The sequence below is a fragment of the Tachypleus tridentatus genome, chromosome 13, assembly GCF_004210375.1.
Source record: "Tachypleus tridentatus isolate NWPU-2018 chromosome 13, ASM421037v1, whole genome shotgun sequence".
Lineage (NCBI taxonomy): Eukaryota > Metazoa > Arthropoda > Merostomata > Xiphosura > Limulidae > Tachypleus > Tachypleus tridentatus.
Genome location: NC_134837.1, coordinates 186,137,375 through 186,163,913, shown reverse-complemented (window position 1 = coordinate 186,163,913; position 26,539 = coordinate 186,137,375). Strand labels below are relative to the sequence as shown.

General features: G+C 35.0%; 1 protein-coding gene across 1 annotated transcript in view; it reads left to right on the top strand.

Moving 5' to 3' along the window:
* The first annotated feature begins 251 nt into the window (after positions 1-251).
* The window catches only part of LOC143236402 (uncharacterized), a 69,492-nt gene continuing 43,204 nt past the window's right edge, over positions 252-26,539 (top strand). The window contains exons 1-2 of the mRNA XM_076474664.1: positions 252-374; positions 559-1,137. Coding sequence (XP_076330779.1) covers positions 252-374; positions 559-1,137 — 702 coding nt within the window. The remainder of the gene's footprint in view (positions 375-558; positions 1,138-26,539) is intronic.

The following is a 26,539-nucleotide window of genomic DNA, read 5'->3' as shown; positions in this document are numbered from 1 at the left end:
TACTACGTTAGCGTATTTTGCCAGAGTGCTAAGGCAGAGTTGGAAGAAAGCTGGCAGTTATAGAGGGTTCTATTGGGAGTTTTCATTATAGCTATGTTGGAATACTCGACTGACAAAAGAAAAAAAATAGTTATTCAGGTAGTAAAATCGAAGCATGCATTTTGAACGAATGTTCCTTGTGAAGAAGTTTCGAAAATATTAAAAATTGTGTAGCCACTACAGGCAAGAGCCGTTTTGTCAAGTCGAGGAAAATGTACGAGGGAAATTCGTTTGAGCGTTCACCAAAACTCTCTGGACGAACAGAAATGACATCGTTAGGTCATAGGCCGTCGCCTTCTAAGTTTTATACCTCCTCAATCTCTCAGCCTCCTTCCGTTAGAGGCAGTCCCGTTCCTTCCCGAATAGCCCCTCCTCCGTCACAAACATTCTGACACCGTCATTATAGAATTAGTAGATCCAGTAACAACAGCCCTCTGTATGTGTCAGGAGAGCCCCATTCCCTCATTCCATTAGTAGCAGTACGTTTAATACTGTTTACAACGTTGACGAATTCAACAGCCCCCTTATGGACATCCGAACAAGCGGTGCTGGACATCGAAGTCGGTCCGTAAGCCGGCCCGTGCGGAATTATCAGGTGCTAGAAAGGGTCCTGATCGTGAATATATTACTGCTCGAGAGGGTAGACAAAGGTCTCTGGACGTAGGAGACACAGTTGGCAGGTCCCCCAGAGCGCGAGACCGTTCATTAGAACGATCTGTGTACAAGGAACACGAGCAACACGATGTGTATTATCCTGAACGTGAATCTGTTATTGAATCCGATCCGTATAAGGAAAGTGGAACGTATAATGTTCGCAGTTCACACGCTTTCACCACTCATAACCAAGAGAAACAGAATGAATATGCTCGTGAAAATTTCGTGTTGGAACTTCAGTCACGTTTAAATGAGCTACACAATCAGTATGGCAAAATGAAACGGGAACTTCATGTCACTACTCAGAAACTAGGGTCGAGTATGCACAGTATTAAGACATTCTGGAGTCCAGAGTTAAAGAAAGAACGTGCCTTACGGAAAGAAGAGGCAGCCAAGCATGGTTTGATGAATGATCAGTTGAAGATTTTTAGGTCTGAAAATCAGGTAGGGTGAAACGTTAACGTATGTTACTGAATTATTTGAGTGTTCTCGAACATTTGAAAAAAAACAAATTGTGAAAAAGTCCGTTTTATTGCTATAAAAATCGTTAAATTTTGTTATCGTTAATTAATGTCACGATTAGATTTGAGCATGATATTATCATAAAAAGTAATTAAATATATACATATATAAAGGTTAAAGGTAAATTTACACTAACTTTATATACATCGTTTGACCAAAAATTTAAAGAAAGCTCAATTATATAGTAGGAAAACACTCTCACAGGTGATTTCAGACGCAACAGTAGGACAAACATTTAAAAAAAAATCGATAACCCACGTAGTAACGTGTATGTATGGTCAATACACCATTCACATAACAATAACAAACACCATTTAGGGATGTTTACATGAAGTACTCTTGACACTATATTATTGCGTATATCTTAGTAACGAAATTAGCCGGCAGTATATGTTTCTGTTAACACTTTATTCTCTAGGTTTTCAAGTTTGTAACTCACGATTCATTTTCTTAACAAGGTACTATACGTTTCAGGATAAGGCAGTAAAATTCGATCGTCTGGGAAGTGTTAAACCCAAACATTTATTTGAAATAGTTGTTTTAAACTAAGCTAATTCTAACAAGGGAAGGATTTCTTACCTGTGTATTTTAGTTTGGGATTCGCTGTATTTTTAAACACGACTTAGTTTTCTAATAGTATAAAAATATTTAGTGAAAAGTGCATTGTGGCATTGTGCATTGCTTGTGGCAGGTGTATTTATAGCTGTTAATCATTTGTGCAATACTTTGGAGTTCGAATGAAAATACATTTTCACTGGGGAAGTGGTGCTTTGCAAAGTGAGGAGTACAACGAAAATACATTCAATCATAAACTACTGAGGGTTTGAGGATATAATTATGACAGAGTTTACTTGTTTAAACTGTGGATGTAAAGCATGTTTTACTGTGTTAGAAGATAAACACTTCAACGTATATTAAAAAAACAATTGTAATAATTCTTATAATACTCATGATTGTAAGAAAAAAGTTAGATTCAACCAGCTTGATAGATGACATAAAACATACAGTAAGACGTTTTACTTATTATCGAAGTCGGATCTTTTATTGGACCAATAAATATTTTTCATTCATTACAAGACACTTCACTTTGTTAAAACGTTGAAAACTGATAATATTGGTGGTTATTCAGCAGAGACGTAACAGATTACAAAAGTTCAGCGAAAATAAGTAGAGGTAGAATATGTTTTTAATGTATGCGAGTTCGGTGTCAAAAAATACCGTATGAAGATAAAGTTTCTGGAACTTTAATTTGTTAAATAATCTTTCGACCTTCGACATTATTATTAGTGGACACAGCAGAGAGCCCGATGTTGCTTTGCTATGAGAAAACTTACACACATACACACACATTATTTATAGTGTTTTCAATACAGGTTTTTGTGGAACATTCGGTGTGAGTTCTAGAATTGCATCAAATAAAGTAAGAAGATAATTTATTAACACAAAATTACCCCTTGAACCAATAGATGATATTTTATTAACACAACACTACCCCTTGAATCAATAGATGATAGTTTATTAACACAACACTACCCCTTGAACCAATAGATGATATTTTATTAACACAACACTACCCCTTGAGCCAATTGATGATATTTTGTTAACACAACGCTACCCTCTTGAACCATTAGATATTTTCGGACTAGAAACTGTAACATTTAGAAATAGGTCTCTACGAATTTGCGAGAAAAAAATAATTAAATATAAACTGGTTGACGGATTAGTTTTGTTGTTGCTCTTAGTTGTATCTTCACCCACTTAATCGATAACACACATGGAAAAGTGCAGCCATTTTCCACACTGAGTATAACTCCCTATCTCTGGAAATGAAAGCCTAAAACGGTTGAAATTCACGATAAATGCTAATTAAACAGCAACACTCAGTCAGATGTTCTTGTTTTTGTTTCCGAAATCATAATTTATTGTTGTATATTTTCTTGTCATAACCTGTACCACCACATACGCATCACCTGTTATGAAATAACCTGTGTTATTCAACAATCAGTTTTCTTTTGAAAAACTATGTGGTCCGAAGTTTGTTTCTAACGTGTGAAGTTATAGATACGTCTAAAAGTTTGAAAGAGAATTTTCTAATCTTTATTGGTCGATGAGGTTTCGGACTGTGACAAACATCAGACTTCTTTTGTAAGTTATGGATGTTTGAGAAAAATATTTTAATAGAACGCATATCTTCGGAATAAAACAGAAGCAAAACACGGTATGCAAACTTAATTAAAGACTCTGAATGTTGGTAGTACAAATTATAAATTCTGAAAATAGTTTATTTTCTAATATCTGTGCAATAATGAAATATCTAATCTCTGAGGGCGACAGTGGGTAATAAACACTATAAACAGTAACTCTTTGTTTTGTGGCATTTGATGTTTTGAAAATAGATTTTATCCAACCAGTGTAAGGAATAGAAGGGGTAAAAACATTACTTTTGTAATTAAACACAAAGCTACACGATGGCTATCTGTGCTCTGCCCACCATGAGTGTCGAAACTCGGTTTCGAGAGGTGCAAGTCCACAGATATACCGTTGTGCCACTGGGGGTGTAGAAAAATGTTTTATTTATTGGAAACGTTTTCTTGTATTTAAAATTTATATGGCGATTCTTATCTTTGTATGATGAATTTTTGTAAATATGTTTTTCAGTTGTCGCTAGTGGAACAGTGCTACGTTGATGGACTTGCAACTCTAAAATTCAGGGTTTGATTCATTGCGGTCGACACAGCAGATAAGCCAACGTGACTTTACTCTAAAACACAAACAAACGTTTTTTTAACTATTTTGATTTGATTTATCATGGCATATAAAGCCTCTTGCACCAGTAAATATTCTTATACGAATATTTACAATAATAAATGTTTATTTAACATCAATAAGTGAAAAACAAAACAAAAAACGGACATTATCTACGTTTTCCGCAATAAATTGATTTTACTTGATCATGATTGTAAAACATACGTTTAGAATATGCATATAAATGTTTAATGACAAGTAATCGATAAGTCAATAATCTCACACAGTGAGTTTTAGAACGCAGTTTTGTCCCCTGGAACTCGAAGCTAGCTAACTGGATTCGAATCCGGTCGATACTACATAATATTCTATCCAGTTTAAGTTATGAGCGCAGTTTAAGAGTCCCGGGCAGAATTCAGCAAACTGGGGTATATGAAAACTCAAAAGAAGATTAAAAGACATAGCATCGGGGGTCTTTCCATGTGTTGGGCCCCGGACAATTGCCCAGTAGGTAAGACCGCCTATTTATAAGAGTGTGTGTGTGTGTATGTTTTCTTATAGCAAAGTCACATCAATCTATCCGCCGTGTCCACCGAGGAGAATCGGACCCCATATTTTAGCGTTGTAAATCCGAAGACTTACCGCTGTACCAGCAGGGGTCTTATAAGTCAGTCCTATCTACCAACAAGCAGTAGTGCCTGTAGTTAGCTCCTTACATTATCGACTGCTCTGATAGATATTTCGAACAATGAGTCTCCCCTAAAGTATCATATTTCACTTTACATCTTTGTTGTAAGACTGAAAGCTAGCGAGTTACAAAAGTCCTATCCGTATAAAGTGTTCTTTGAAGGAATCACTGTTAATACGTTAATATCTATTCTGCTAGTCACGCTATCGCTCATTTCCTATCTTACCTTCTTCTTTTTATCAATTAATTATTTATATGCCCTCCACAGTGAATATGAATATATTCATGTTACACCTTGTATATCTATATCTTTTCACAATGAATAGCATCAATGAAGTATATTCACATACGGGTTTCTTAGTGTTAGATACAGTATATTTTAGACTGCTGCCCTAAATCGATTATGGGGACTTTCTTTCTCACTAACGACGAACACAATTCTGTTGTATAACTAAAACAGGAAACAGTGATGGTAACGTGACAACGTCTGTTTCATATACCATATTCTTTATTTTACTAGAATTAGTTTATTTGAATCAACCAAGATCATGATTATTATATTTTATGAATGGATAACCAGGTAATTTTCGTTCAGCGCGATGGTAGTTACCGCGTCAGTAGGGGGCGGTGTGAGTTTCCACAGTGGTTTATTTCAGTAGAGCTCGTGGTGACTTTTCCATATTAATCATCTTGATAGAGGGCGTGATGAGCTCGAACATCAGAAAACTGGTTCAGTTCAGTAGAGGACGTGGTGAGTTTTACAATAGATAACTGGTTCGTTCCAGTAGATGGCGCTGTTATTTTACAGCTTGTCATTCCGGTAGAGGACGGGGTGTGTTTTTACAGTGGATAACTTGGTCATTCCGGTAGAGGACGGGGTGTATTTTTACAGTGGATAAATGATTTATTCCAGTAGAGGGCGTGGTGAGTTTGCACGTGGATTACCGATTCATTTTGATAGATTATGTTTATGGCTTTGTTAGTTTTATACAGTTATTTCTGTTTGAATTAGAATACTTCATTCCATGAGAACGTTAAGAACCTAGTATGTTTAAACAGCGATTTAATCTTGAAACAGATTTTTAAGGTTAGTGTTTGTTGTCTATCGTTTTGTTAGAGGAGCTGGGATGGATTTATACATCAAATCCCTTTTAACACAAGCCCCTCTCCTTCCCAGTGGCTCAGCGGTAAGTCTCTGGACTTACGATATTAATATCTATAGTGGGCACTGCATAAAAGCCGCCATAATCAGTGATGACGAGAAACCCACTTGTTGAGAAATTTATATGCAAAAACGGCTCGTTTGGGCTGAGAAAACACTTTTACATAGAAGAGCGAACAACGTTTCGACCTTCTTCGGTCATCGTCAGGTTCACAAAGAAAGAGGTAACTGACCGGAAGCTGACCACATGTTTGAAAGGGGTTGTGTAACTGTGTGTCGAAATGTAGAGGGCGGTATTAGATGTTTGAATATATAATTTTATTTATTTTATTATATTAATATAGGTATAAAGGCGTTCCTTTATATTGGTTTATTACAGCTCACGAATCAAAAAACCACGAAACCATATACTGCTGTATACCATATATTCCTGACATCAGCAAACAAATAACCAACATTTGGCAAAAATTAGTAACAAAATATGACATTCCAATTAATACCAAATTTATTCAAAAACCCGGCACAAAACTGAGGTCTATACTATGTAAAAACTACACTGACAAACACCACACCAACACTATTTATAAAATACAATGTGATAACTGCCACGACTTCTATATTGAGAAACAAGTAGAAAATGGAAACCAGATTCAAAGAACATAAAAAGTCACCTTCACACGTTTTCGAACACTGCAAGTCAAATAAACACAACATAACCATAGAAAACACTCAAATACTAAATAAAGAAACAAACATAAACAAACGCAAAATTAAAGAAGCCTTACTTATACAACAACTTAAACCCAAAATAAACCAATATAAAGGAACGCCTTTATACCTATATTAATATAATAAAATAAATAAAATTATATATTCAAACATCTAATACCGCCCTCTACATTTCGACACACAGTTACACAACCCCTTTCAAACATGTGGTCAGCTTCCGGTCAGTTACCTCTTTCTTTGTGAACCTGACGATGACCGAAGAAGGTCGAAACGTTGTTCGCTCTTCTATGTAAAAGTGTTTTCTCAGCCCAAACGAGCCGTTTTTGCATATAAAAAGCCGCCATAAGTGACACAGCAGTATTCTCTGGACTTACAACGCCATAAACCGAGTTTCGATACCAGTGATGGGCAGTCCACAGATAGTCCATCGTGTAGGTTCGTGCTTAACTTCAAACACACACACCCACGCCTAAAGAACTCATTGTGTACATTTTTGCTTAACAGCAAACAAATACACAAGCCATTTTCAATACTCTTCACTTTATATTTAGGTTTGTTTTAACATAAATATGCTGGTAACATAGTGCGTCAGAGAAAATACATTGATTCAAGAAAACGAATATCTTATCTTTTCAAACACAACTATAATAAAAATCACGCATCACGAGTAAAGCGTACACGAAAAGTGTTTATTTGATCCTAGATGCTTCGTGAATATTTTAATAAAATAAAAATATGTTGGCAGTAGTATATTAATAACCTGTATACTCTTAATTAAGTCCAGATTAATGAGAGCAAATTAAGATAATGTATGAGATATTCAGTTAGCATGACGATAAATAAATCTTTCACTTAAATTTTTCGCTTTAACAGGAATTTCCATTACTAGAAATTCAACTGCACCAATAATATCAGTTTGATTTGTTTCAACTTTCGCGCAAAGCCACACGAGAGCTATCGTCAAAATTAACAGTGAAACGCTGGAGAGTTGTTATTTGTTTGTAGTTAAGCACAAAGCTAGACAAATGGCTATATGTGCTCTGCCCATCAAGGGTATCGAAACCCTGTTTCTAGCAGTGCAAGTCCGCAGACATTCCGCTGTGCCACTGGGGGTAAGACTAAAGGGAAAGCAGCTAATCATAAAGAGTTATAACCACCTCTTGGGCTATTGTTTTACCAACGAATAGTGGGACTGACCGTAACTTTATAATGCCCCACGGACGAAAAAAGTGACCATGTTTGGTGAAACGGGAATTCGAACCATCGACCCACAGATTGCACCCAAATCACCTAGCCACGCCGGGCCTCTAAAAATTACAATAGACCCTAGAACGTACCAATGTACGTTTGTGTACTGCTTACGTTCATGTCCGTACAAATAGTGTTTTTTTGTGACTTATTGAGCGACAAAACATTACTTATTATCAATTTTTGCTTTAATTGATTTTAATGATATGAGTGATATTACTTCTCAGGTCATAAGCTTCAGCTCAGACGATGTATTATGTGGATTTGAGCTAAAACAAACAAAAAAGCGTTTCAGGTTTAGTTTGATGCCACTGAAAACTACTTATTGTTGAAATAACCCTTTCCAAGTTAAAACATTCAAATCAAAAATGTTTATATCTTGTATTCAGTGTTAATAAAATAGAGAGAGAGAGAGAGGAGAAAGAAATATGGATCAATATTTTTTAACCAGAACCACCGAAAAAAATACCTGCAAGAAGTCGTGCTCCAGTACAACATCTTGTAAGAACTGAATATTCAATAACACAAAAGTGAGTGGCAAAGGTCGGCCACTTGTCCCAGGCAAAAGAACCCGACAAAATCAAGAATTATCTTCACCTAGAATGGCAGCCCAAATCATGTGAACACAGTTGCTTCCCGGATGCTGAAGATTGTTTGTTTGTTTTATTATTAAGCACAAAGCTACACAAAGGGATATCTGCGTTCTGCCCTCCACTGGTATCGAACCCCGATTTTGAGTAATAAGTCTGCAGGCATACCACTGTGCCTCTGGGAGAGATGAGAAATGAGACTGATATTCATGCTATAATATATTCTATATGGTGAAGTGGCCTCACGTGGTGTTCATGGAGTTTTGTGTGATTGGACTGGTGAAACAAGGACAAGAATCACAGTGTCAGTGAAAGGGTATTGGCTCACTGACAATGAAAAGCTTTCAAGCATCGTAAGCTAAACCTTTTTTGTCAGCCACTTTGATTAATTTTAGTATCGAATAAAATTTAAATTTTGGGCCGTGCATAGCCGAGTGGTTAATTTCCAGACCATGAATCCGGATTTTGGGACCTTGGGTGCACTTTAAGAGTGACGTTGGCAGAGGATGCTGTGATGTAGTTGCCTTTCCTGTAGCCTATGGCTCAAAACTAAGAACAATTATGAGCAAATAGTTCTTTGTGTAGCTTAGCGCGAACAAAATGTGTACAAATAAAGAGCAGTCTCTTCTTATTGAAAATCTGGATTGGGTATGTAAAAAATAATTTTATGAAAGCTATTATTACTTGTACTGTCACAGTAATAGCAGCTCTGTTATAGAACAAAATAATATTATTTTAGAAATATTTCAAGTACTTAAGAATTGCATTCGGCCCGGCATGGTCAGGTGGTTAAGGCACTTGACTCGTAATCGGAGGTTTCAGGTTCAAACCCCGTCACACCAAACGTGCTTGCCATTTCAGCCCTGGAGGTGTTATAATGTGACGGTCAATCCCACTATTCGTTGGTAAAAGAGTAGCCCAAGAGTTAGCGGTGGATGGTGATGACTACCTGCTTTCTCTAATTTTACACTGCTAAATTAGGGACGGCTAACGCAATAGCCCTCGTGTAGCTTTGCTCGAAAATTCCAAACAAACACACAATTTTGTATACAAAGACAACACGTAACTTCGTTACTTTGAATGTTTACTGACATTTTCTGTATATTTCTAGCTAGTTCGATACGTTTGTTAAAGTTTTATCTTTATGTAGTAATTAACCAAGTACTACCGTGAGAGAAAACTAAAGACATCATCACGTGATCTTTACTGTAATGAGGTTTTCGACATCTCACTTGGACCAGATGATAGTGTTGAAGTCGTCAAAATAAAAGAATATAATGTTCAACGTTAAGAAACACATTATTAAGATTTATGGTACACGTTGGGTTTGAACGACAGTACCTGATGAAGATGCCTAAACCTTACAAAGTATACGAAAATTTCCCCAAGGAATATTTTATTTTGCCTCGTCGATATATTTAACATGGAAAACATTTCCTCACGGATAAGTTAAAATACAACAATACGAACCTCAATGGATTTCGAAACGATATGTCTTCATTAAGTGCTTCATGTGGGTTGTGAGACCAAGCGTTATTTGTATGGTTATTTGACATTCGATTGGTAATTCACCAATAGATTTGTTATCTAAAATAAAATACACAAACAGGGAGATAAACCCGGCATGGCCAGAAGGTTGAGGCGTTCGACTCATAATCTCAGGGTCACGGGTTTGAATTTCCGTTACGCCAAACATGATCGCCCTTTCAGCCGTGAGGGGGTTATAATTGACGGTGAATCCCACTATTCATTGTTAAAAGAGTAGCACAAGAGTTAGCGGTGGGCGGTGATGACTAGCTACCTTCCCTTTAGTCTTACACTGCTACTACATTAGGGACGACTAACGCCCCCTCGGTGGACTCAGCAGATATGCCCGATGTGGCTTTGCTATAAAAACACACTCACATGACACGTTTAGTTTTATGCGAAATTCAAAAACAAACACAAAGAGACAAGAAATACATTTTACCGAAATTATTCTACAAATATTTTACTTTGGACTTCAGTGAAAGTTGGGCGGGTTAGACTTGCGGGTTCAAATCCATGCAGTATTACAAGATGTTCTCCAAGACAATCGAGAAACTTTAGTTCACAAATTATTGTAGAATTCTTCAATGAAACGCGTTAAAATGTTCAAATTAAGAACAGTTCTCTCTTTTTGTTTGAAAACTACAAAATATAAGAATATAAAATCTCATGAAAAAAGCATGAAAACAAAGCAAGTAGTATGATTGTATGTACTCGATATATTGAAGGCAGGAATCATTAGTTCACTTTAGGATTAAAGCTTTTGTTATAGTGTTATACTGTTCATGACGTTAAAAAGCCGTAAGTTAAACAATAAAGAAAACACAAACCGTATAACCCTAACGCTTTTCAAAGGTAAACATTTCTTTATCAAGGGTGACATATATCTCATTAAGCACGGTAATACTTAATTACAAGATCGTGTTGAAACAAAATGCGATTTTAAAAACATCCCTTTAAGACTACCTTTAAAATGTCTGAATATTAACAATGACTATTTCATAGTATTGGGTGAGCAAAACTAAGTATTATTATAAAGCCACATAAATCGCTGTATACGTCATTATAGGTTGAATAAAAATTACACTATTTCAACGAATTTTCTTCTAAATAAGTGTGTGTGTTTTTTCTTATAGCAAAGCCACGTCGGCCTATCTGCTGTGTCTACCGAGGGGAAGCGAACTCCTCATTTTAGCGTTGTAAATCCGTAGACTTACCGCTATACCGGCGGGTGACAAGTATGTAAGTGACTCTTTCAGACAAAAAATACAGAAAAAGGATGAACCTTATAATTAGATCTGAGGATAGGTTGGTAGGGTTCGTAATGAGTAATATAATCGAATCGGGTATACGTGTTGTGTTCCTCACGCTTAGTATTGCTGGCGCACAAAAGCTCTCTCTCTTACTCGTAATCTGAGGGTCGCGAGTTCGCATCCCCTTCGCGCCAAACATGCTCGCCCTTTCAGCCGTGGGGGCTTTATAATGTTACGGTCAATCCCACTATTCGTTGGTAAAAGAGTAGCCCAAGAGTTGGCGGTGGGTGGTGATGACTAGCTGTCTTACCTCTAGTCTTACACTGTTAAATTAGGGACAGGCTAGCACAGATAGCCCTCGAGTAGCTTTGTGCGAAATTCAAAAAAAAACAAACAAACTCTCTCTCTCTCGCTAGGTGTTTGGGTGTATAAATTGGTATGCCCAGGAGGGTCAGGTACACTAGATCTCTTCCTCCTTCCTTTACATTGTTTGAGTGGACTTATTAATTTATTTAAAGTAAATACAGAGGGCCAGAGTGATAGCATAACTCTAACTCTGGTCCTTTTCAGGGCAATGTTTATGTATATTGTTCTTTCTTTCTTTTTTCTTAATACGTCTAGAACGTAGGTGGCCTGTTTTATTTTAGCACCAGTTTTATTATTATTATTATATATATATATTTTTTAGTTTATTATTATTATATATATATATTTATTTTTTAAGTTTATTATTACTATTATATATGTATTTATTTTTTTAGTTTTTTATTATTATTATATATATATATATATATATATTTTTAGTTTTTTATTATTATTATATATATATATATATTTTTTTTAGTTTATTATTATTATTTTTAAACTTGATTTTATCTTAATGATCTTATGTATAAATTTAACGGGGAGAGGTGTTTAGGTTTCTCTTCATCATATATGCAATATCTGTCTAGTTCGCATAAAAGCTCATTTTTTCGCCAATTTTTATCAAAATATTTTATTGTACTATGTAGATGTCTATCTGGTATTGTTTGTGTGTTTGAGTATTTGTGCATGAACTTTGAGGAAGTGGTTTTAGGTACTCTGTATGCTTTTGTAATTAATGTATGCTGTAATTTTTGGAGTTTGGTTTGCAATTGTTTTTCACTTACGTTAATCCATGCAGGATCTGCATAGTCTACTACTGGTCTAATATATGTTTTGTATATTTTAATGATGTTTTCAGGTGTTGTTCCATAATTTTTACCAGTTAGACTCCTAACATAGTTTATTCTTTGCCAAATTTTAGTTTTTATGTTATTTACATGTGTTATCCAGGTAAGTTTAAAATCATATGTTAGCCCTAAAACTTTTGCAGATGTAGCAGTCTGGAGAAGCTCTACGTTCATGTAAATCTGGAGTTGAACTTGTTGATGTTTCGTTGGTCTTGAGAATATCACTAATTGTGTCTTCGCTGTGTTTATTTTAATTCTATATTTTTGGCAGTATTCACTTATTCTGTTCAGTTGAGGTTGTAAGTTTGTGGCTGGTGTAGGGGCACTTTTCCAAATTGCTACATCATCAGCGAACTGTGACGTGTATCCATGATTAGGGTCTTTAAGTGGCATTATTATTCACATACATGATGAAGAGAATAGGACTAACCACCCCTCCTTGAGGGACACCAGCTTCTGGAGTGAAGAACCTGAGAAAGTTCCCTCTACGTTTATTCTACATTTTCTATTTTCCAGAAAGTTAGATAACCACCAAATAATTCCACGCGGCGCACAAAAGCTTTGTTTTGGGTTAGTTTGTTTTGAATTTCGCGCAAAGCTACACGAGGGCTGTCTGCGCTAGCCGTCCCTAATTTAGCAGTGTAAGACTAGAGGAAAGGCAGTTAGTCATCACCGCCTACCGTCAACTCTTGGGCTACTCTTTTTACTAACGAACAGTGTGATTGACTGTCACATTATAACGCCCCTACGCCTGAAAGGGTGAGCATGTTTGGTGCGACAGGGATTCGAACCCGCGACCCTCGGATTACGAGTCGAGCGCCTTAACCACCTGGTCTTGCCAGGCCGATGCATAAAACTATAGCTAATACAAAGGAAACAAACAAGTGTATTTTTATTTTATAAAGCAAAGCAGGGAGTGATATATACGTTATCTCACTATAGTAATATAGGAAGTTTCTATGTTACATAGACATTAAAACAAGAAAGTCAAAACTACAAAAATGAATTACTTTAAAAACAAACTTATTTGACGTACACCAGTATAATTACAGTGACTCTCCAGAGTAGGCATAATTAGTGTTTTATTATACTTGTACCTTTTTTCTGTTGTTGAGAGGGTTCTTCTTTATATGGTGGTAAAATACAATGATGCGAATTACAGTCGACTTAACGAATATAAGCGTTTAAGTTTTTTGTTCCGTATTTTTACAAACTCAGTGAGCAATGGGCCTGACTGGTAGATAAAACTAAACAGTCCACTTCTTATCAAATTACTTTCCGCATCTACGAAAGAAACACAAAACTAACACAATCGCTGACTCAAAAATCGGCCGAGAACATTTTAACAGACTACCAAACTAATTAACTGAGTAAATAAGTAACTGAAATAAGCCTATTGTGTGTTTATCTTATTGCAATGTTTTACTTTAAGAGTGAAAAGGAAAAAAGCTATTTTTGAACTGATAACGTGCCACGAGTGAGTAAAATCAATGATTCGATAGTCTGTATAATTGTTAGCTTGAAATCTTCCTTGAAAATAAACAAGGTCTACCTTCATTGCGTCTCTCAAACTGTGACTCTGTATCAATTCTCTTACCTTTTCAAATGAGTTGTTTTTATCGTTACACTTAGAATCTGTATTGACACGTGTTTATCATTTCTCTCTCTCATCTTCCAAACGCTGGGCGTGGCCTTGTCGTTGTCGTGTTTGAACTGTAGATGTGAAGGCTCATTTTCTAGCGTACTATTGCCAAAATCGTGCTATGGACTTAGGCCTAACTTGAGTTACAGGAATGACAGTCAAATTATATTATTCTGTAAGGCAAGAGTCGCCCAAGAGTTGGCGGAGGGTGATCCTTAGTTGCTCTGCTAGTATATTAGTCCAGAGTTATGGAAGGCTCTGCTCAGATGGCATTTGTTTAACTTTGTACAAATATTTTGAAACAAGTGAACAAAAATCTACCTTATAAACAGTTTGCTTGCAATTTTTAGATTTCGTTTTACGAGTTAGCGATATCATTGTTGCACTCGTGTTTACGGACAAAAGTTAAATGAGAAATATTAAAAAGCAAGTAACTTAATTCATTACCAAACACGAGCCACTTATACAAATAAAAATTAAATTAAATTATAATAGGCACCGCAAGGTATAACACACAATAATTTTTGAAATTTTGTATACACTGTGGTGATGAAATAAAAAAGGTATACACTTCTATGTGTTTTAAGAGACGATCCATAATATTAACAAACAACGACAAAGTATCTATACTATATAAATTGCAGCTATGTCTCGTTTTTTCAACGTCCCCTCGCTGGGACAATGGTAAGTATACCGATTTAAACGCTAAAGTTAGGAGTTCGATTCACTTCGGCTTTGCTATGTTTATTTTGAATTTCGCGCAAAGCTACTCGAGGGCTATCTGCGCTAACCGTCCCTAATTTAGCAGTGTAAGACTAGATGGAACTAAGCTAGTCATCACCACCCACCGCCAACTCTCACGCTACTCTTTTACCAACAAATAGTGAGATTGACCTGGACATTACAACGACCCCCGGCTGAAAGGGCGAGCATGTTTGGTGCGACAGGGATTCGAACCCGCGACCCTCGGATTACAAGTCGAATGCCTAAACTCAACTGGCCATGCTGGGCGCGAGGCTTTGCTATAAGAAAAATAAACACTTTATTTGCCCCTAATGGTACAGCGGTGTTTCTGAGGAGTTACAACGCCTAAAACCGCGTCTCTATACCGGTGGTGGGCAGAGCACAGATAGCCCAGTGCGTAGCTTTGGGTTTAACCTTTAACGCGCACACACACAACGACAACAGCTCTCTTTTAATTTATCGACAAACTAGCAATAACAACTTGGATAAATATTGGTTAACAGAAATGTTGTTCCTGGTGCATTATGAACTTCTAAAGGATTACACACGAATCACGTCTTTCATTTCTAAAGTTTATTCTCTGATGTCGTTTGAAGAAAACGAAATTCCTTATACGGAATAATGTATCGATTCTTTAGATGGCGCCACTATTTGTTCAGACGTCTTGAGAACATTTGAGATGAATCGTGTGTAAAATAACACTTCAATCCTCACTGTAACATACAGGTAACAAAACCCATCTTTGTTTCGGTTCTTTAGTTTTATTCTCTTACTTTCAGGTAACAGTCGAAATAAAACATGGAGTTATTTCTATTCGTTCATCAAATGAACAATTTTAATTATCGATAACATATCCATTTATAACTTTTGTTTGTTTGTTTGTTTGTGCTTGAATTTCGCGCAAAGCTACACGAGGGCTACCTCGGCTAGCCGTCCCTAATTTAGCAGTGTAAGACTAGAAGGAAGGCAGCTAGTCATCACCACCCACTGCCAACTCTTGGGCTACTCTTTTACCAACGAATAGTGTGATTGACCGTTACGTTATAACGCCCCCACGGCTGAAAAGACGGTCATGTTTGGTGTAACGGAAATTCGAACCTGTGGCCCTCGGAGTATGAGTCGAGTGCCTTAACCACCTGGCCATTTATAACTTAAGAAAATATATTTCACCAAAACATATCTTTGTGAAATACAGACCTATTTAAGTCAGAAATTCAAATTAAATATATATATATATAGGTATGTATTTACCACCGTATTTTAATAATTCCTGAGATCAATACTTAACTAATTGTATTCATTAATTTTAATCTTTCTCAGGATTTGCCTCACCGGATTATTATATAATAAACGTTACGTAAAATATCTAGAAATTCAAGCTTTCGTATGAGCCACATTTGGTCGTCTTTTAATGCTCTATTCTTATACTTATCATAAGACATTAGTGTGAGGGTTAGATCTATAATGTATTTATAAACACTAAAGTAAACGGCGTATCGAACGGTATTGTGTTTGTTGTATCACAGGCCTGAAGGGCTCTGGGTTGAGCGAAACGCGCTGGTGAATATAATGCACCTGGAATTATGTTATTATAAATTATTCTGGTTCTTAAAAGTCCTTATGAAGTAAATAAAAGAATATAATGTTTAATAATAGTCTAGGCCTAATAGTAATGTCTGAAGATAAGTACAATTGTAATCATGCTTCGTTGATTTCTAAAAGACATCTACACCTATAACTATTGTTTTGCTGTTCTCTTAGAAAGTGTGTCCACCCCTTCCATAATTCAACGGCATATGTGAGGGCTTATAATGCTAAAAATCGGGTTTTGATATTCACTATGGGCAAATCACAGACAACCCATTGTATAACCTTAGGTTTTTACAACAACAAAAATTCAGCTATCAAATTGTGGAAAAGTAATTTGAGGGTTTATTGAAGGAGTTAAATTTATACTCCTGTTTCTTAATTGGTGGGTTCTTACCCATAAGTGGAGTATATTTGGCTTATGTTAGACTGTTCTCTTGAAAGTGTTTAAAACAAACCAGCAGTTAGGAAGAGCAGACCAGTTAACACAAGTCGTTAATTTCTGTGAACTAATAATAACTTTACTTAACATCCAGAATGGAATGTTATGGCACCTAATTATTTAGGTGTTATTACAACTTCAACTGAAGTGCACAGAACACGGTAAAACGGCGGCATAAGTAAAAAAGTGTTATTACAATTTCCTGTCATTATATTCTGACTAAATTTGCTGGAAAATAAAACTGTAGCACTTGATCTATTAACATTAAAGTATAGACACCATTTACAAAGAGAGAAAGAAGCCCAGCTTGAGCCTGATTTAATATCTTACTATATTGAATTTGGTTTGTTTTGAATTTTGCGCATAGGTACACGAGGTTTATCTGCGTTATCCGTCACTAATTTAGCAGTGTAAGACTAGGGGAAAAGCAGCTAATCATCACCACTCACCGCCAACTCTTGAGCTACTCTTTTACCAACGAATAGAGGGATTGACCGTAACATTATAACGCCTCCCACGGGTGAAAGGGCGAGCATATTCGGTGTGACGGGGATTGTAACCCGCAACTCTCAGAAAACGAGTCGAGCGCCTTAACCACCTGGCCACGCCAGGTCTTTTAGATTTGTCACTGACATTATAAAGGAACTTTTTTAATATGTTTAAAAAAGAGAAAGACAAATTAACCAAACTACAAATATATAGGTGTAGGAGACTTTCTTATATAAACTGGTTCTCGAACTATAACCATTCTTAAAATATTCCTCCAGTGATACAACGGTGTGTCTGCGGACTTAAAACTCTAGAACCCTGGTTTCGATACTTGTGGTGGGGAGAGCACAGCTATTCCATTGTGTAGGTTTGTACGTAATAACAAACAAACAAATAAAATATTGATTGGATTCCATTATTAGCGAACACGACTGAACTTCAGTGTGACCTTGACTTCTGCTGTTCATTCTACAGATGTTTTATCAGTTGGTTCTTGGGGACACTCAGTTTTCTTAGGCCCGACATGGCCATGTGGTTAAGGCACTCGACTCGTAATCTGAGGTTCTGGGGTTCGATTCCCCTTCACACCAAACATGCTCGTCCTTTCAGCCGTGGGGGCGTTATTATATGACAGTCAATCCCACTATTCTTTGGTAAAGAGTAGCCCAAGAATTGGCGGTGGGTGGTGATGACTAGCTGCCTTCCCTCTAGTCTTACACTGCTAAATTAGGGACGGCTAGCACAGATAGCCCTCGAGTAGCTTTGTGCGAAATTCAAAAACAAACAAACAAACTTTTTTATTATTTTCATAATTGGAGATGTACCAGTACATCTTTAAACTAATGATAAGGTGTACATTTAGCTAGTTGTAAGTGACCTAATTTATACTTATGTCTAAAGTATAAGTCAATTTTCATGGTCTAATTCACATGACATTTCCTCTTTGTGTACACCAAGCATTTAATGGGCCCGGCATGGCCAAGCGTGTTAAGGCGTGCGACTCGTAATCTGAGGGTCGCTGGTTCGCATCCCGGTCGCGCCAAACATGCTCGTCCTTTCAGCCGTGGTGGCGTTATAATGTGACGGTCAATCCCACTATTCGTTGGTAAAAGAGTAGCCCAAGAGTTGGCGATGGGTGGTGATGACTAGCTGCCTTCCCTCTCGTCTTACACTGCTAAATTAGGGACGGCTAGCACAGATAGCCCTCGAGTTGCTTTGTGCGAAATTTCAAAACAAACAAACAATCCTCTTTGTGCCAATTTCTCAAAGAGAATTACGATACGAGGTCAAAGGAATTTTAACCAATTAGGGTATCTCTGAAGAACATACTGAAGATGCGAGATTCATTTACAATCAATATACAGACTTATATTATGTTTCTACAGAGAAACATACGGTTTTTTTACTGTTTTTTTCTTCTTTCAAACACTTTTCAATCGACCACTATTCTTTAATTTCTTGGTGGACTAGTTTGATACTTAGTATGGTTATACACTGGTACAATATATCAAAGAAACCTTTTCACTTTTGCTATTTAGGCATTTTAAAGGACTTTTGGGGTTGAAAGTCAAACACCCAAAACAATGTATATTTTAGGCTCTTGTGTTGTCATATTTACAACAATCAATATGAAAATTAGATATTAGTATGTTTCTTCATATGCTGAATATACTGACTTACAAAAAGTTGGACTTGCTCTGTTGGGGTCTTTTAAGGGGAAGGGTCAGAGTAAAAAAAACATAATTTTGTTCTGGGATCAATTATTCGATAGTAGTTTCACCATTTTACACGGTGTTTGGTATAAAGGTATTTTTTCTACAAGTTTCACACATAGAAAACAGAAAAACAATACTTTGTAACTGTTATATTTTTACAATACTTCCGCTGTATTTTGGCCAACTTACATGGGATTTGAAGAAAGTTACTTTTTACTTGTCCTAAACAGTTTAAGTAATTTTGTCTTTTGCTCAATTTTTCAGCGAGAAAACAACAATTTAAAATTTTTGTGAACTGTTCATTTGTACGTCAATCAACTTAAATGAGATTTGGTACACAGATACTTTCTTATACCAGGTTGGGTTACACATATTTATTAACTTATTTTGTTATAACATGCAGGATTACAAAGGTTTATCGAGTTAACTAGTTACATCATGCTGGGGTACACAGGTTTATTATACATGTTCATCAAGCTAACTAGTTATAATATGCTGAATTACACATATTTATTAAGTTAAATAGTTACAACATGTTGGATTACACATTTATTAAATTAATTTGTTATAGTATGCTGGATTACACATATTTATTAAGTTAACTAGATAAAATATGTTAGATTACACATATTTATTAAGTTAATTAGATACAATATGTTGGGTTACACATATTTATTAAGTTAACTAGTTATAATATGCTGGATCACACATATTTATTATCTAGTTATAACATGCTGGATTATACGTCTTCATCAAGCTAACTAGTTTCATCATGATGGATTACGCATATCTATTAAACTAACTAGTTATAACGTGCTGGATTACACATATTTTTTAAGTTAACTTGTCACAACGTGATGGATTACACGTATTTCTTAAGTTAACTAGTTACATCACGCTGGATTGCACATATCTATAAAATGAACTAATTACCACATGCCGATGCCGGATTACACATATTTATTAAGTTAACTTATCATAACATGCTGAATTACACATATTTAACAAGTGAACTTATCATAACATGCTGGATTACACATACTAATCAAGTTAACTAGTTATAACATGCTGTATTACACATACTTATTAAGTTCAACAGTTACAACATGTTGGATTACACATTTATTAAATTAGCTTGTTATAACATGCTGGATTACACATATTAATCAAATTAACGTGTTATAGCATGCTGGATTGCATATATCTATTACGTTAACTAGCTACAATATGCTGGATTACACGTATTTATTAAGTTAACTTGTTTTAACATTCTGGACTACACATATTTATTAAGTTAACTAATTATATCAGAATGGATGACACACATTTATCGAGATAACTAGTTATATCAGGTTGGATTACACAAGTTTATCAAGTTAACTACTTATAACATGCTGGATTACACATATTTATTAAGTTAACTAATTATAACGTGTTGAATTAAACATATTTATTAAGTTAACTAGGTACAATATGTTGGATTACACATATTTATTAAGTTACCTCGTTATAATATGTTGGATTACATTTGTTTATTAAGTTAACTAATTATATCATGCTGGATTACACATGTTTACAAAATTAACTAGTTACAATATGCTGGATTACACATATTTATTAAGTTAACTAATTACATCATGCTGGATTACACATGTTTACAAAATTAACTAGTTATAACATGCTGGATTACAATTTTTTTCAAGTGAACTAGTTATAACATGCTGGATTACACGTATTTATTAAGTTAACAAGTTATAATATGCTAGATTACACGTGTCCATTAATCTAACTAGTTACAATATGCTGGATTACACATATTTATTAAGTTAAGTAGTTATAACATACTGGGTTACACTTACTCATCAAGCTAACCAGTTACATCATGCTGGATTAAACATATTTAGGAAGTTAACTTGTTATAACATGCTGGAATACCCATATTTTTAAGTTAACTAATCATACCAAGTTGGACTACATAGGTTTAACGCGTTCAGTAGTTATATCGGGTTGGATTATACAGGTTTATGAAGTTAACTAGTTACATCATGCTGGATTACACAGGTTTATGAAGTTAACTAGTTATATCAGGTTGGATTACATTGATTTATCGAGTTAACTAGTTATATCTGGTTGGATTACACATATTTATCAAGTTAACTATTTACAGTAGGTTGGATTACACGTTTATCAAATTTAGGCTAAATTGTTTAGATTTATTAAGTTATTAAAGAACAATAGTTCAGACTCCACTTATGTTTAGACTGTTAGGTTTATTACGTCAACAACTTGTTTTATATATTAAACCAAAAGAGGTATGTAGTAGTTTAGAAAGTTATGTGGGAAAAGTACCTTTGGAATCAACTGAAACTGTTTGCACAAATGTAATGTTATTTGTACAAACACGATTTATTTTATTGATTTATAATGGTTCATCTATATTCTTTCTTTGACCTGGTACATGTAGTTAATTTCAAGCGTTCTTTGTTCGATAATCCTTGTGGTATCAGAGGTTTTTGTTCCATCAAAATTTAGAATCACAAGAGAACGGGAGTCCTAACCTGGAACGTTGTGATATTAAAACATCTATTTAACGTTAGCCAATTTGTATGGTACGAAATTTTTTGTTTTCATTCTTTAGAAGATTTCTCAGACAATTCGCAAAATAATTATATAAGCTAATACATCAACACCAGTATTTCAATACTTAGACCTAACTCCAATTATACAGTCAAACGGTTGTTCACTTGTACATCCAAGTTCTTAGCCTATCGCATTAATAAGCGAGTTTTACGCAAACTTGAAAGCATGAGTTTAGCGACTGGATACAAATATTTTATAAAATAATTTCAGAAGCCTAATAAATAAAACAATACAATTATTTAAGGAAAATGTTACTTGTAGACCACCTGAAACACTATTTCCCTGAAAGCTGCAGACGGGAAATAAAAAAACACAAGTTTGTTAATGATAGTCACAAGTTCTGTTTTTCCTGTGATGTGTATCGCATTAATCCTAGTCTGTATGTTTTGATTATTTCAGATACCTGAGGAATTTGATTTTTATTATCGTACTTTTATTGCATTACTTTTTGAAACAGGTCGAATGTTGTCTGAATGGGTAGTAAACACATCAGTAACATCTAAACAAACCTCTCGTTAAAAATCTCAACGATCAAAACCACATCTGCCACTTGAGAATATTAGGCCTAGTGAATCATCGGCAGTCAAGTTGAACGGACAATAAAATCAAATTGACCACGTCTGTTAGCTCGACACCATGTCCTCAAGTGGAATAATTTAAATATTTTATTTTATATAACTTTGTTTGTGTTGTGAGAATATGCGACCATGTGCATTAACTTGCACATATCTTTTGCTCGTGTAATCGCGTGAGGAAACGCACATACGCATATATCGTGATATAATTCCCGACTTTATATTATTATTGTTGAGTTCTATTTTTAGACATTACAGCACCAGAATTTTGCGTATAAACTTGAGTAAGCTGCAAAGGCGAAACTTTGGTTAATATAAGATTTTAAAAAAATGATATATATACCTGGGCTGTTGCGGGACGACAATTTCATGTCCCTATTATTATTACTGACATTTTATTTTTAAAACATTTAAATATAAACAAACGTTCGAACGTTCTGTGTTTAATAATCGTTGTGGTATTAAAAATTCTGTTAAATTAAATTTAAAATTACCAGCGTTTCAGACCGACACGTTGTGAACATTAAAACATCTATTTAACGTTAGCTAGTCTTTTGGCATACTTTTTTCCTTTGTTTTGTTGGTTTACCGCAAGTCTATTCCAAGAAATTAAACTTGGGTTTTATTTCGTATTGCAAGACGGGAAGCTCACTGCTTCCCCACCAGGAAACTTGTATAATTGTATAATTACATTTTATTGTTAGAAGAATCTTTAACACTTCGATATGTTTATTTATTTTTCAAATAAAATTTACGATTTTAGGAAGTTTTTGATAGGTTTATTTTAAATAATATCGAGTTTTCTTAGAAGTTTGAGAGTTTAGTTTTCGGATTATAACGTTTGTTGCAGATTTTGTAGAAGTTAGGCTTAAAGCAACTTATCTTCAAACATTATCGTGAAGTTTAGAACTGGAGTATTATAATATCAAACAGGTTCATGGAAAAATGAATCGCAAAGTCGTAAAGATATATTCGTCATAATGGAAGAAAAATAATTAATAACATAAGAAAATAATTAATTTCCAGTATTAGCTATTAATTAAGTGCATTTTTAAATACATAAAGTTGAAAAAATCACTAACTGTTCTAAAGAGTATAATAATTACTTTAGCGCACTTGTCATTTGTGAGTTTTTGATGCCCATATATATTATAATATTACCTGGAACGCGGGATAGTCTTCTTGTAGAGTTTTTCGAATTAATGCCACATTAAAAATATTACCAGCATTTTAATGTGTAGTGTGTGCATTATAAAAGTGACAGTATATTATTTGGATGGATGGTTGGTGTAGTATGTTGTTGCACTTTGCTTTATTTTCAATATTTCAGAATTAGGGACAGCAGTAAGTAGCCTTAGTACTTTTGCCACAAATACAAATAAAACAAGTTTTATTTGTAATTGGCTCAATTAAAAAAAATCAGTTAACCTTTACGCTTATTGGCATTTCCTGTGTTATTTGATTAAGTGACATCTACTAATTTACGTAACAGCTACGATTAAAAATTGTTCACTTTGTGTGTAAATATTTGATATCCATCTAATTTTCCAATAAATTTCGTAATCACCTACATTCAAATATTTTCTGCGCCTCGCAAGAAAGGAAATACGAATCTTATTTTTCACAATGAACACACGACCTTATCATTAAAACGTTATTTTAGGGGACTGTACAACTTCAGACGAATCGATTAATTGTCTAGTCTGTACCATAATACTCAGTCAAACTCTATAAATACCCTGACTAATGAAAGTGTGTTAAGCGGCATATATGGTTTGAGCCTCGGAACGTCAAACCAGCTGGCCACCCAGTGGCACAATGCGGACTCAAACCTCTAGAAATAGGATTTCGATATCCGTGCTGGGAGAGCACAGACAGCTTTTTGTGCTCAATTTCCAGTTAGTCAGTTCGTCAAACCAGCTGAACATTTTGTAATCTATAAATTAAAAGAAATAATAATGAAAAATCGGGGTGCAATCCCTACGGTGGGCACAATGCGTCTCGCCTGTCGAGGACTACGCTCCAAAACAAACAATAAAAACCAAAAACGATAGAGGAACTTCTGTACAGTCATTAGTTCTCATTGTAACAATGTAATTATTTTCAGTTATTTTAAGGACAACCGAAACGTTAGTAAACCGAAACGCGAATTAATAATATAGGTGTCGCATTGCATCACAGAATTCAGCATAAAACACGTTAGAGCATTACTAAAGTTTACGGCCCTAGCGGATGATTTAATGGTAAAAACTGAGCTCCCAATTAAATACACAGAATTATAAATGACAAAACGTGTTTTTAAAAAACGGAATACGATAAACATTGGTTCTGTATCATGTCCAAGTTCATCAAAGTTAACTTTGCAATAATTTTGAATGTAATTGAAGAAATAAGAAACTATAACAAGCTTAGGGTAATTTATCTGTGCTCTATGAAGTTAACATGTAACTACTTATCAATCTCTGACGTCTTTCAGGTTAAGGTTATTGAAACTTGAAATAAATAACTCATTTCTTTTGAACATTTTCATGGATAAATTAATGTTGAAAGTTAAATAACTTGTTCACTTACTAAATGTTCAGTTCATACGTTAGTTCTGTTCCCTCTGGTTAAAACAAAACAAAACTATAATACATTTTTTTTATTCTAAAACGAACCTTGCATTCCCTCTTTCCTGTGTATTTAGCCTAACGAAGTGTAATATTTAAGTCAGTACATTTATACAAATAAGATAATTTCTGTATTCATTATGAAAACGAACCAATGACCTGGCAATAGAAGTCCAAGCGTTGATTATACACGCATATTGTTGAAGGCAGTTCAAATGATGCATCGGTGAACTTAAGATTTTGAGCTAGGATATAAAAAGAAATGAACAGAAAACATATGGCACATAAAGCTTTCGATTTAATATGTAGAACATAAAACTTGTGCTTTATTAGGTAGAACATAAAGCTTGTGATTTAGCGTGTAGAGCATAAAGCTTTTGATTTAGTACGTAGAACATTAACCATGTGATTTAATATGTAGAACATAAAAGTTGTGCTTTAGTGTGTAGCACATAAAGCATTTGATTTAGTGTGTAGAACATAAACCTTGTGGTTTTGAACGTATAACATGAAGCTTGAAATTTAGTACTAAGTCACATTTCAGTGGTACTAGGTTTCTTTATGATACTAAATCATGTTGTGATACTGTCCTTATTTACAATACTGACCCATTTTGCTCTTTTATTACCTAGTCACTATAAATATATAAGAAAGACAAACTGCCGTACCTGTTCTTTGCCCAGAGTTTGAACATAAAAAATGTTATGACAGATGCTATGACAAGTAACAAAACTTTAATACAGTTTATGCAATAACGTAACATACTATTACAGCATTCATTATTGTCTCACCAAGAGTAATTTATAAGCTTTAAAAATTCATAAAACATGGTATACGCTGTGATGGTCAAGATGACTTTGTAGGAAGACACAGTGGCCAAAGTTGTAGCAGTAGGGGTGTTTTCTGTTACACACTTTCAACATTCAACTTTTAATGTCCTTCCACAGTGTTTTATGTGATTAATTAAATAATGGCCATTAACCCCAGAAGTATCTTATGGATCAAATTTGAAAGGTCTGAGGTCAAAGTAGTAAATGGGTACAACTCAAGAAACTGCTCTTCATATCAGCTTTATAGTGGCTATTAGAGTAGAAATTTCAGCTGAGTTTATGTATCATTGCAACAGTAGCGGCTATTTGTTTTTATTGCACCCCACCGTAGACAGTAGTAACATACTCTTTCAGAGACATCAGACGCGCCCTTCCCCTCACTTTATGTACAATTTTAGTTTGTTTTCTTTTGTGTGTATTTAAGAACATGATGCCATCTATGAATGTACGTATAGCTACTTACGTCAAAGATAATAAATGCTCATTAGCAGCAAACATTAGGGTGGGGGTTGTCAATACCCAATAATATGCCACATTAATTAGGGTGAAGGGAGTTTTCAATCCACAATAACATGTCTCTTGTTCCAAACCATCATTCGACAAGATTTGGTTGAAGTTGGCCCAGCAACCTAGGAGTAGTTAAATAACGGACAAACAGATAGACACACAGATTATATTAATGTATTTTATAAATACAGATATTAAAATGGTTAATACTAAAACATATAACTCAAATATAATCATATGTTTCACATTTTGACACGTTCAAATCAGACGATTTTTATCCTTGTGTTCAGTAAATAGGCATAATAAAACCTGCTGAAGGCCAGCACTGTAACGTTTGACAAGCTGTCTCTTCTGTCGAAATTATCTATCCAAGACATCCTAGAAGCTG